The sequence below is a fragment of the Nomascus leucogenys genome, chromosome 2, assembly GCF_006542625.1.
Source record: "Nomascus leucogenys isolate Asia chromosome 2, Asia_NLE_v1, whole genome shotgun sequence".
Lineage (NCBI taxonomy): Eukaryota > Metazoa > Chordata > Mammalia > Primates > Hylobatidae > Nomascus > Nomascus leucogenys.
In genome coordinates this window covers 37,768,382-37,781,089 of record NC_044382.1, presented here as the reverse complement: position 1 = coordinate 37,781,089, position 12,708 = coordinate 37,768,382, and the positions used below count along the sequence as shown (strand labels likewise).

The following is a 12,708-nucleotide window of genomic DNA, read 5'->3' as shown; positions in this document are numbered from 1 at the left end:
ACTCTTAGTTCCTAGAGAACTGAGGACTCAGGACTCCTGTCCCATGGTCTGCTCCATCTTCATGGCTGGCACTGGAGAATCTTCCCTCACATGGAATCCCTCTTATGCTTCAGATCTCTCTGATTTCTGTCTCTGACCTCTAGACCCAGATTTAAAGAGCTCATGTGATTATGTCAGTCCCACCCGGATGATCTCCCTTTCTTAAAGCCAACTGTGCTACGTAACATAATGTAATCATGGGAATAAGATCCATCACAATCACAGTCTTGGAGATTATTCAGGGTGTGCACACCAGGATATAGGGATCTTGGGGCCAACTTGGAATTCTGCCTATCAGTTTATATCAATGTTCATAAAATAGCACTATGCAAAATCTGCAGTGAATATATTCTTAATACAGTCCTATTAGGAAGGAAAAGGAGATATTATATGCAGTCTCATGTCCCAGAGGGCAATTTATTGGTGTCTTCCACATGGATTTCCATGGTACGAAGATAGCATATTATTTCATTGAGTAGTTGTGTGAGTTTATTAATAAAATAGGGTATTTTAAACTTATTTTACTTTAAATCTTAGAAGAGGTGATTCATCCTTCTGTAGCTCAAATAGCCTATGTTATAAATCACAAATAATACCATTACAAGATAAATTAAATCATTTTTATAATTTTAATAGGAACTGAAGTGTATTCTTATTCTTCAGTAATACTATATCACCCATATGGACTACCTAATTGAATTTTTCCACATATGGAGTTTTGTGACCATTATTCTACCAAAAGACTAACCTTTGAAGCAATAGGACATCTTGGAGTTCTTCACCAATAGAAAGTAAGCATAGTCCTGGGAGGTACCATCTAAGTATTAAAGAACTAAACAATCACATTATTTCAACTGTGATTGAAATTGTGATAGTAATATATGTCTTACTGTGTCAGATACATCAGTAGTCAACCTTTCAACTTGAATTTTTCCAAGTTTAATCAAGTTCTGGATGAAACTCATGTGCATTTCATTACTTTTAGTTTTGTATTGTTTTAAATCGATATCCTGGAAACTCAGAAGTAAAAAAGAGAAAGAAGAAAAATATATGTCATTTCATGTAAATTTATTTAAAACACAGACTTTTGGCCAGGCACAGTGGCTCAAGCCTGTAATCCCAGCACTTTGGGAGGCCGAGGAGGGTTGATTGCCTGAGGTCAGGTGTTCAAGACCAGCCTGTCCAACATGGTGAAACCCCATCTCTACTAAAAATTAAAAAATTAGCCAGGTATGGTGGCAGGTGCCTGTAATCCCAGCTACTAGGGAGGCTGGGGAAGAAGAATTGCTTGAACCCGGGAGGCAGAGGTTGCAGGGAGCCAAGATTGTGCCACTGCACACCAGCCTAAATGACAAAGTAAGACCCTGTCTCATAAATAAATAAATATAAATAAAACACAGACTTTTGTGTTAAGGGGACCTAAACATGACTGTCAGCTGAACTCAGCAATCAGGCAAGTAATTTAATCTCTCTGAAGTTCAGATGTCTCATTTTTGCAATTTAAGTACAATAATGTTGACTGTGCATTATAGTTCATTTATTTAAACACATTTTAAAAACCTCCCAAATGCCAGAGGCCTGCTAGACTCTGACTATATAGCTATGCTTTTATGAATATCTGAAGATATGCATGTGATTAATGAGCAAAACAGATATAATCCCTTTCATAGAGTTTACTGTCTGACAAAGAAAGAATTAGGATACATGCAACAGTATGTAATAAAGTGCAAAATCTAGTACTGTGTAGCTACTTAAAACATATTATATGCTTTCTTCCTTTCCTTTTCCCTGCCTGATATTACTGCCATAAGAAATCTTGTAACTGTGATTCTGTCAAATGAATCTGAGAAGGATGTTGTTGCTGATGGACTAGTATAGAAAATAGCAGCATGACAAATTAAATGTGTCATTGGGGAAGTGAGATTGTATAATAAACTGAGTTTCCTGGTCAGTCCTGCTAGAACTGTGCCTTTCAGCAAAACGAGTTTGGTGATTTCATTCCAAAGATCAAGTTGCAGCAATTTTCATCATGAATGTTACCCAATCATAGAAAAATTGGCAACATTTCTCAGCAGATGTTACAGTCTTTCTCAAAGGAAGGTTCTCTCAGCTGACAAGCTAACGATAGTGCTCCTGATGGCGAGGGGAGAGATGGTGATGATGATTGATTGATTACAAGTATTTCAGTCATATTTCCAGGTTTATAAAATGATTTGCAAACATTTTCTTTTGTTCCCTCTAACACCGCTAGTAGATAATGGAAACTCCTTTGATTTGGTCTGTAGATAATTTTATGCTATGTTATATGGAATATCCATAGCGTTTTGTGAACTTGAAAACAAAGGAGGAAGCAGCTTGCATATGCATATCTTGCTAGCAGATTGGTAGAATAGAGAGAGCAGTTAGCATGTGAGGACCATTGAGGTAAAGTATCCCAGAGTTGTAACTTTTTCTGGGCCTTGACTTTGGCTAATTCTCTGCATGCCGAATATCATGTAGCCATCCACAAATCTTTCTGAATATTGAGATGGTGATCATTTCCCTCCTGGGTGTTATGAAGAAATGTGTTTATTAAATACTTTGCATCCCTTAAAAGAACTATACGAATGATAGGAATAAGAATTATTGACAGTTTGGAATGGTCTATTGATATTACTATGGCTTTGTTTCTACCAAATATGATAAGTATAATGTAGAGGAAAATACAAAATACAACTTTTATCCCCCATTTTTTTCATTCAACTATACCTCAATATTCAGTGACAGGGCCACCTTAATCTCCACCCATGAAAACGCATCTAGAGGAGTGTCACAAGTTTTTCACAGTGACATTTTTGCTTACTGATACAAGACAGTGGTGGTGACTGATGATGTCCCAGAGATTTCTGAGTAGCTTCTAACCAGCGCGTATCTTTAAGTCTTTAGGTGCCCGTATTTTCCTCTTTGTTCTCCCCCTTCAGACTGAGTTTGTAGAGAGAGGGCAACAGATCTTTTCAATACACAACTAATGCAAAATGTATAGGTTTTTCTTGGATTTCAGCTACTCCCTGTTAAACAATCAGAGCTTAGTGAACAGTGATTCAGTGAGGAGGGAAAGCACTCAGGAAGGAGCAGGAACAAGTACAAGTTTATGGAAAGGATTAGGTAGCAAAACAAGGTCAAACTCTGCCAATAGTTTGTTTTCCTCTCCCTACTATCCCTCTTCAATCAGCAAAGAGACTGTTATCAGTTGCTGGTGTTATGACTGGGCACATCCCCCCTGGGTCAAATATGCTGCAGTCTGCAAAGCCAGCAGCAGATTGCAGTCCTCTGCAGTTCAGCCAGGCCAGCAGAACTTGTGTAGCCATGTGCCCTGTTATAGTTGTAATACTGAATTGGGAATGTTCCCTTAATGGGGCACTTGAGGGCAAAAGCAGTGAAAGCTTTTCCTTTCTCAAAACAGACTGTTCTTCCCGTAGTGTTTTAAGAACACAGACATGTATTGGGCAAGGCAAAGCCAAAGCTGGCCTTTACAAGATTATTAAATCTGGTCTTCCAGGGTATCTAATCTGTGTGAGGACCCTGATGAACTAAGTTTCTTCTCAAGTGCTATATATGTAGATATCATCGTAGAGTTACACATGAAATGGCTCATTCAATACTTTTTTTAGATGCCTGGAAATATTTAAGGGAGTAACTAATCAATTAGCAGCATCCCTGGGAGAACATTGTCTTGTCATTTTAACAGAAAACTCTCTTTGTGATTTTGCAGCCACGACAGCCCAACCCTGACTGGCGTTACTCTGCCTCCCTGAGAGCAGGCATGCACAGGTATGTATTTCCCTCCTCGTTCACTCAGAAGTAACCTTAACTTGGTAACAGATAAACTGCATCTCCATAGACCAGAAGCAGCTGTCAAAACTAAAAAGCTTTAGGTACTTTGCCAAGAAAATGCAATTATTTTGTCCCCATGTCTATTTCTTGAAAGATTGCAAATGGTCAGTGCCAGATGCTTATCAAGTGCTGGCATATGAGTCCTCTGTAAAATCACAGAAACAGGCTGCTGTGTATTTTCTCCCATCAAAACTTCTACAGGGAAGTAATTTCAACCTCCTTCATCCCTCTCTACCTATGCTTTCTTTTCCTCCTTTAAAAACTGTAATTAATACTCATGCTTTGAGACTTGGATACATTGTGCAATGTATACATACGTGTTGTCTACCTTTTTTTTTTTAATCTCACATTGGCTATTACATCCTATTACCCTCAATAATTGATTGCTATTGTTGTTTATGTTCACACCTATTAGAGCCTCCTCATCTTTCCCATCTGTTGCTATCTTATTGTCATCAATGACATGGGTTCTTCAGAGGATGAGCCATGTAAAGGGCCTTTACTGGGTATCTGGACACCAAAACTAGCTTACTTTAAATTAACCTAGAGTAACAGTATTAGTCTAAGACTCAGATTAAATATAATTTTGCTTTCTCTACTTTGTCTCTTTGACAGTAATTGATTAACTACCATTATTTCTGGAGGTGATCTAGTATCCATGCCATGGGGCCAAATAAAAGATTCATTATTTGCGAATGTCTTTGGAAACCAAATGGGAAGGACCAAGAAACAAAATCACAACTACCAAAAGGATTTAATTTTAAAGAAGAAATAATCTTCAAACTTAAGCCCCTCAAAATATCTGGGCAACTATCAAGTGAATATTCACCAAACCTAGATCAGTTCCTAAAGAGAAAGCCTACAAAGTATGTGTAGAGTTAATGTGAAATTAGTTTTAGCCCATTAAAATGCATTAGACTGAAATAAATTAACATACTCTCAAGCATTACAAATGAGCAGAAATCATTACATTGGGTGCTATTTCTGATTCAGAAGCAATCAGTGAAGGGCTGAAGATTAGTAGTTGGCTTGGTAAGATGTCACATTGGAACCTGGGTCATAATTTTAGGCCAGAAACATTCATGCATATACCAGAATATTAGGTATCAGAAGAAATTCTTTATATTTATTAGAGACCAACTTGTGCTTTTGCCTGCATCTGAGCTGTAGGTGGAGACATGCAATGAGTAAAAGCATGGTTTACAGTACCAACTCTTTAAAAGTACCAAAGCTATGAGTTGTGCCTTAAAAACTACATTTGAAATAAAACATTAAAACATAACTTCCTGGGCTGGGCGTGGTGGCTCACACCTGTAATCCCAGCACTTTGGGAGGCTGAGGTGGGCAGATCACGAGGTCAGGAGATCGAGACCATGCTGGACAATATGGTGAAACCCCGTCTCTACTAAAAATACAAAAATTAGCTGGGCGTGATGGCGTGCACCTGTAATCCCAGCTACTAGGGAGGCTGAGGCAGGAGAATCGCTTGAACCCAGGAGGCAGAGGTTGCAGTGAGCCAAGATCAAGCCACTGCACTCCAGCCTGGCGACAGTGCGAGACTCTGTCTCAGAAAAATAAATAAATAAAATAACATAACTTCCTTATCCCATTTTCAAATTGAAAAAAAAAAAAGCCAAATGTGCTCCTATTCGGGTTTCAATTAAGATATTATGCGATTTGAGTAGGGTAAGAAATAAAATAAAAATTGAAATTAAAATGCCATTTCTTTTTTGCATTGTAATACATTGAACATATTAAATGAGTTGTGAGGCCGGGCACGGTGGCTCACGCTTGTAATCCCAGCACTTTGGGAGGCCGAGGCGGGCGGATCACGAGGTCAGGAGATCGAGACCGCGGTGAAACCCCGTCTCTACTAAAAAATACAAAAAAATTAGCCGGGCGTGGTGGTGGGCGCCTGTAGTCCCAGCTACTCGGAGAGGCTGAGGCAGGAGAATGGCGTGAACCCCGGGAGGTGGAGCTTGCAGTCAGCCGAGATTGCGCCACTGCACTCCAGCCTGGGCGACAGAGCAAGACTCCATCTCAAAAAAAAAAATAAAAATAAATAAATAAATAATAAAATAAATAGATAAATAAATGAGTTGTGAACCTAAATAATACTAATCTTTTTCATATGTGTGTTTGGCTTCTCGGCCTTTCTAGTCTTAGACATCATGTAACTATTCTTTAAAAAATTCTGCTTTGAGCTGAGCTGGCTCCAGGATAGTTACACCTTCATGAATCTGATTGAGCCCACACAATTTGCTAGTAGGATCCAGGAACACTTGAAGGCTGTTAATATTTGGGAAAAAACAGATAATTCCAGAGTGTAGACAAAGGGAAGAATAGTAAAAGGTCAGAGTTTAACGAGTGAATTTCTACTGGATATGTTGTTTGAAGTCAAAGAGTGAGAAAACATTTAACTTATATGTTGCCTTCCCTCTAATAGTTCGTTTGCCTGCTCTGTTGCCTCATATAACCTCTTTAGTCAGTAGTCTAAATTTTATTTTAGAAATTTAACTTTCAAGATAAGCAAATGTCTAGTTTAAAAGGGTCCTCTAGTCCAGGTGTAGTGACTCATGCCTGTAATCCCAGCACTTTAGGAGGGTGAGGCAGGCGGATCACTTGAGGTCAGGAGTTCAAGACCAGCCTGGTCAATATGGTGAAACCCCGTCTCTACTAAAAATACAAAAATGAGCCAGGCATGGTGGCGGATGCCTGTAGTCCCAGCTACTTGGGAGGCTGAGGCAGGAGAATTGCTTGAACCTGGGAGGCCGAGGTTGCAGTGAGCTGAGATCGCGCCACTGTACTCCAGCCTGAGTGACAGAGTGAGGCTTTGTCTCAAAAATAAATAAATAAAATAAAATAAAATAAAATAAAATAAAATAAAAGGTCCTCTAATTTTGATGAGGGTTTTCTTGGACAATTTCTCTTAGGATCCCACTTATTTCTTCCTTCCTTTCTTCCTTCCATCATTATTCGTTCATTCATTCATTCATCCAACAAATATTTGAGAGATTAATATGAGTTAGTATTAGACATACATAAATGAATACTGCACCATGTTCTCTTTTCCCTTGAACAGTTTATGTTCTGTCTCTGCTTGCCTCTAAAGGTCTCCCAGTTTGTATCTCACTCCCAGCAATGTTTTATGCTGAATTAATCTCTTCTTAACTGGGATCTGTGAGTGGTGGTGATCAGGTTTCTCTAGTCTCAGGAAATATAGGGTGGGTCATCTATGCATAAAAGATATAGAAAGAGTAAAATAGAAAATAAGGTTAAGAATTAATTGGATAGCCAAATTGGAACAATACTCCAATTATCAGAAAATAATTTTAGTGTGTTTTCTTCTTTAGAGTAGAGAACCTGGGAACAAGAGAACCTGCAAGAGAGGCTTAGAGCTTCTGAGAACAAGCCCTCCTCATCTGCTTCAGCATCGAGATGTTAAAATGGCTTAGTCCTCTGATGGGCTTCCTGTTAGATTTAGTGAGCACCACATGGTGTTAATAAAAAACAAAATTGCCATAAAGATAGAACATGTGTATTCCTGGAATAGTATAGCAGGCAGTAAGTAAGTCAGCAATGCTTCTGCAGTTTATGCAGGGTGACTGCTCAGCAGTAATTGCTTCAGTTCAAGCATGAACAGAATGTGTTAGCTGCAGCCCTGGCTTCACAGATGTAAGCAATTTCTGAGGGTGGAAGAAGAGCTGGGAAAGAATTTATGATCTAACTGTTATCTGGGTCTGTGTGTTTATTCAGCTCTGTGCACCTAGAGGAGGCTGGCATTCTACGGGCTGGTCCAGGAGGGCCTGATCAGCAGTGGCCAACAGTATCCAGTGCAACACCAGGTAAAGAGCTGAGGTCTCTCCATTCTTTCTTGGTTTCTGGAAAGTGATCAAATGACCTATTTTTGTAAGATCCATACATACATGATTTCCTTATATATATGATTATTTTGATTTTATACCTAATGCTCTTCAGGAGTTGAAAAAGGATAACATAAGAAAAGTGTGTGTGCACGCATGTGTGCATGTGTGTGTATGAAGTTTTTGGGGTTTGTTTGTTTGTTTAAATCAGGTACCTTTCAAATGCTTAGGCCATCCAAGCCATGCAGAAAAGATCTGGTGGCCTTATGCACAGAGATGACACTGTTAACAAAGATCTTTTGGTTGAAGACTATGGAAACCCACCCAAAGTAGTAAGGAAAGAAAGAGAAAAAGAAGGAAAGAAAGAAAAGGAAGGAAGGAAGGAAGGAAGGAAGGAAGGAAGGAAGGAAGGAAGGAAGGAAGGAAGAAAGATGGTTTCTCATGGAAGTGGAAAATTATCGGGACCAAGGCATTGTTTTGAGTTCAAGTCAAAGTCAATCTGCTTCTCTCTGCACATCAACAACATTCTGCAGACTGACTTTTAGTGCCTTGGCACGCATGTTGCCAAACGTGACCGCCTCACAATTTCTTAGTTTAGAGGGATAATAGGGACCATTTCCTAATCCAAACTTTCAGGAAAGAGAACATGCCAAGTTGTGTAAAAAACCTAATGGCTGGGTGAGTATAGGAAAATTGCTTAAACTCACATTTCCTTGGTATCCTTATTCTTGCCCTATCACTAAAGCAGGGTCATGTAATAGAAATACGGCTTTGGAGGCCCATCGCTGTGGCAGTTTTCAGAAAGGGAAGATTAAGTGTTGGTAGAGACGACAAATTGTGTCTACTCTAATCCTCTATTAATAGAACATCATGATGATAATAGTAGTTACTAATTATTAAGCCATAATATGCCTAGACACTGTGCCAAGTACATTGTATGTGTGGTCTCATTTATTCCTTAAGTCAAGCTTGCAAGGGATTTATTATATCTATTCTACATATGAGAAACTGGAGAGACAGAGAGATTACAAGTTCACGTAGCTTGTAAGTGGCAGAGGGTAGGATTCAAACCCAAATGTGTTCAGTTTCAAATCCAAGTATATCTAGCACTTATATTCATAACATGGCTGGCTTGCAATAATCCATTCAAATTCAAATACATATCTACATACATAACAGATGACATAGAATGTGTGTGTAAAAGGTTTTTTCCCAAAAATAATCAGATGCCTTTCAAATTATTAAGTAACATGCAGCTAAGGGCCCATTTTTGCTGGCAACTCTAAGGGCATTCATTGATTCTAATCAGCCAGAATTTGCTATTTATGGATGTTGCACAATTCAACTAAAAGTCACATTTGTCCAAAAAATATACAAGTTGAAGCAATTCATTAGAGAGCTAATATTGCCAGATTGCAAGGGGAAAAGCATAAAATAGTTCATTGACAAATCTGTACCCTCAATGCCAACGATGGAGTGAAGAAATGATGGAGGAGGAAGTGGTTTTAGACTGCCAAGTGCTGCAGGGTGTGGAGGCATCTGGGAAGGTGAGAACTTTCCAAAGAAGCCACATGAAATCATGACTTTCTACCTTGCCTTTATTTCAGAGTTTTTCTTGCTCTTATGGAGGCATTGTAGGTCGACCTGGTAAGCCACAAACTAACTTTGAATACATTCTCCCTCCCATAGTGATGCTGGTTGGTGTGTATTCCTAGGCAAATGTGGAATAGGAACCATGTATTGATATTTCATACATCTGGCCAAGTCCCTCTTTCAGATTCAAAAAATGTTGAGAACCTATCTTTTTACAGAGATAGAGAAGGGGATCTCCATTGTTCCCTTTCTTACTGTCCCAGCCCCTCTCGTATAACCCATTTTATCCAGAACTGTGCCTGGCTGCTGATGCATGAGTCACAGTCTTCATGGACTGTGCTGGATAGAGCTTACATCTTCCAACTACTCCATGGCAACCTAATCATACTTTTCAATACATACCTCTGCATCAATGATGTAAAGTTAAAGGGATTCTCTGCCTTCTCCCCGTCCTTCTGGTACTTTTAGGCTTTTAGGACTCAATATATGTTCTGCACTGCTTGGAGGCAATATGGCATAAAGATTAAGATTATGATTTAGAGTCGATTTCAGTTGAATTCTAATCCCAAGCTTACTTGCTGGGTGAGCATAGACAAACTGCCTGAATTCATATTTTCTTAATTACCCTTTCTATAAATTGAGTGTAGTAATGATAATAACAGCCATTTTGTTGAGTTACCATGAGAACTAAAGGAGAAAAAAAGAACTGAGCATAGTGCTTGACATATAGTTAATAAATGTATATATATATATATATTTTTTTTTTTTGAGACAAGAGTCTCGCTCTGTCCCCCAGGCTGGAGTCCAGTGGCACGATATCGGCTCACAACAACCTCCACCTCCTGGGTTCAAGTGATTCTCCTGCCTCAGCCTCCTGAGTAGCTGAGACTACAGGCGTGTGCCACCAAGCCTGGCTAATTTTTTGTGTTTTTAGTAAAGACGGGGTTTCACCATGTTAGCCAGGATTGTCTCAATCTGCTGACCCCGTGATCTGCCCGCCTCGGCCTCCCAAAGTGTTGGGATTAGAGGCGTGAGCCACCGCGCCTGGCCTAATCTTACTCTTTTTTTTTTTCTGGACTACTTTTCTGCAATCTATGATATAGTGTTGGCTGATAGCCTGGTGGCCAGAATTCAGTAGTTCTAATTTGCAGGCCCAGATATAGACCCTCTGAGGTTATCTGGGTTATCCTGACATCCTCACAATCCAGTCACCCCAACTGTCCCCCTGGAAATGGAGTGAGGAGGATTTATTAGTTGCTGCCTGAAGAAAAGGAAAATGCTCCAAAAAATGTGGTTGTTTCCAGACTCAAATAGAGCCTGCCTTTCATTGATTCTGTTGCCCTTAAAGCTTCATGGTGAAGATGCAGCTGCTTCCAAAAGGCTTCTTTCTGGTGCCAAAGCCTCCTTATACTTGCATCAGAGCCCTTTCCGTGAACCAGCTGTGTATTGCTCTTCTCATCCCAACACTTGGAATGGCTGAATAAAGGAAGTGGGGCCTGCCTTACGATAATCCTAATTCATATGTGTTTCTTAAAGTTATTTTTCCTTCACTAATGAATTCTTTTTTTTTTTTTTTTTGAGACAGAGTCTTGCTCTGTCGCCCTGGCTGGAGTGCAGTGGCGCGATCTCGGCTCACACCAAGCTCTACCTCCTGGGTTCATGCCATTCTCCTGCCTCAGCCTCCTGAGTAGCTGGGACTACAGGCGCCTGCTACCATGCCTGTCTAATTTTTTGTATTTTTAGTAGAGCCGGGGTTTCACTGTGTTAGCCAGGATGTTCTCGATCTCCTGATCTCATGATTCGCCCACCTCGGCCTCCCAAAGTGCTGGGATTACAGGCGTGAGCCACCACGCCCAGCCTCACTGATGAATTCTTTAGCTTTTTAAAAAAACTGTTCATTTATTTTCATAGTCTGCAAAAGCCTGAGATAAAGATGCCACACTCTGAAGGGATCAACAAGGGCATTACCAAGTGATGTTTTCTGCAGGATAAACAAGTCAGGCATTAAATTGGTTAATCCTGATTACTGGCCCCTTTCTCTAGCCTCCCCTCTGTGTGAGCAGACCCGGACCACAGGCTTTCTTATTTCCTTTCAGCTTCCCTTGAGACCGAGCAGAGAGAGAAAATTAGCTAAATCAGGAATGCAGGGAATACAGTTGCAGCCTCTTCTTCAGATGGAGGAATGTGTTTTAGGGGGAGGGACATTAAAGGGCCAGTCGCTCATGTTACAGCTCTTTTTAACTTCATGAATACGAATGCCCTGAAGAGGTTTTAATGAATGCCCTCTTGTGATCAGTTCCTAGGGCAATCCCAGAGGTTATAAAAGGACTGCCCCTGCCTGTGAGGGAACTGGCCTGGCTTCAGTGGGCCAGGCTGCTTTGTTATCTGTTATTGGTTCTTCCAGCTCCTCTTTCTACATTTCTTGGGATCTCAGGCCTTACCTAAGGCAACAGTACATTAGTTTTAGAGTGGGAGATGCTCACTATTTTCAGAAGAGTTCAGAAAGTTTCAAAACACACAGCACTGCAGAAGATAACATTATAGCTTCTCAAGACCCCAGGGGATCTGGGACTAAACAGTGAAAGTTTAATTAGGTAGCGGAAGCCACTAAGGCAATGAGTCTTAGTTAGAGAACTTTGGTTTAGACAATGGTTCTCAAAGGAGCAGCAACACCAACAATACCCAGAAACTTGTTAGAAATGCAAATTCTTAGGCCCTATCCTAGACTAATGAATCAGAAATTCTCAGGATGGAGGCTGGGTGTAGTGGCTCATGCCTGTAATCCCAGCACTTTGGGAGGCCAAGGCAGGCAGATCACTTGAGGTCAGGAGTTCGAGACCAGCCTGGTCAACGTGGCAAAACCCCATCTCCACTAAAGTTACAAAAATGAGCTGGGCATGGTGGCAGGTACCTGTAATCCCAGCTACTCAGGAGGCTGAGGCAGGAGAATTGCTTGAACTCGGGAGGTAGAGGTTTCAGTGAGCTGAGATTGCGCCACTGCACTCCGGTCTGGGTGACAGAGTGAGACTCTGTCTCAAAAAAAAAAAGAAAAAGAAAGAAATAAAGACAGACATTCTCAGGAATGGGACCCAGCAGTCTTTGTTTTAACAAGCCTTCTATGTGATACCAATGTATTCTAAAGTTTAAGAACTAGTCTAAGGTAAATATTCCTGAGGTTGTCATTACAGGCTCAGAATCCTTGCAAGGAAGCCATCTGTTTATGGTTCTTGTGAGAAGCAGGGGGCCTTTCCCCATGCCCGAGAGATAATTGTTAAGAGCTCAAGCCTGGGAGTCAGTGACCCTTTCTGAATTCTACCTCTGCCACTCAGTAATTGTATGT

The 12,708-nt window shown here is 40.4% G+C and overlaps 1 protein-coding gene across 12 annotated transcripts in view; it reads left to right on the top strand.

Annotated features, from left to right (window-relative positions):
- The window catches only part of LOC100607821 (protocadherin alpha-C2), a 230,138-nt gene that overhangs the window by 193,008 nt on the left and 24,422 nt on the right, over positions 1 to 12,708 (top strand). For all 12 annotated transcript variants that reach the window (XM_012504916.2, XM_012504915.2, XM_030827819.1 and 9 more), the window contains 2 exons: positions 3,791 to 3,849; positions 7,669 to 7,757. In XM_012504916.2, the coding sequence (XP_012360370.2) occupies positions 3,791 to 3,849; positions 7,669 to 7,757 (148 nt within the window). The remainder of the gene's footprint in view (positions 1 to 3,790; positions 3,850 to 7,668; positions 7,758 to 12,708) is intronic.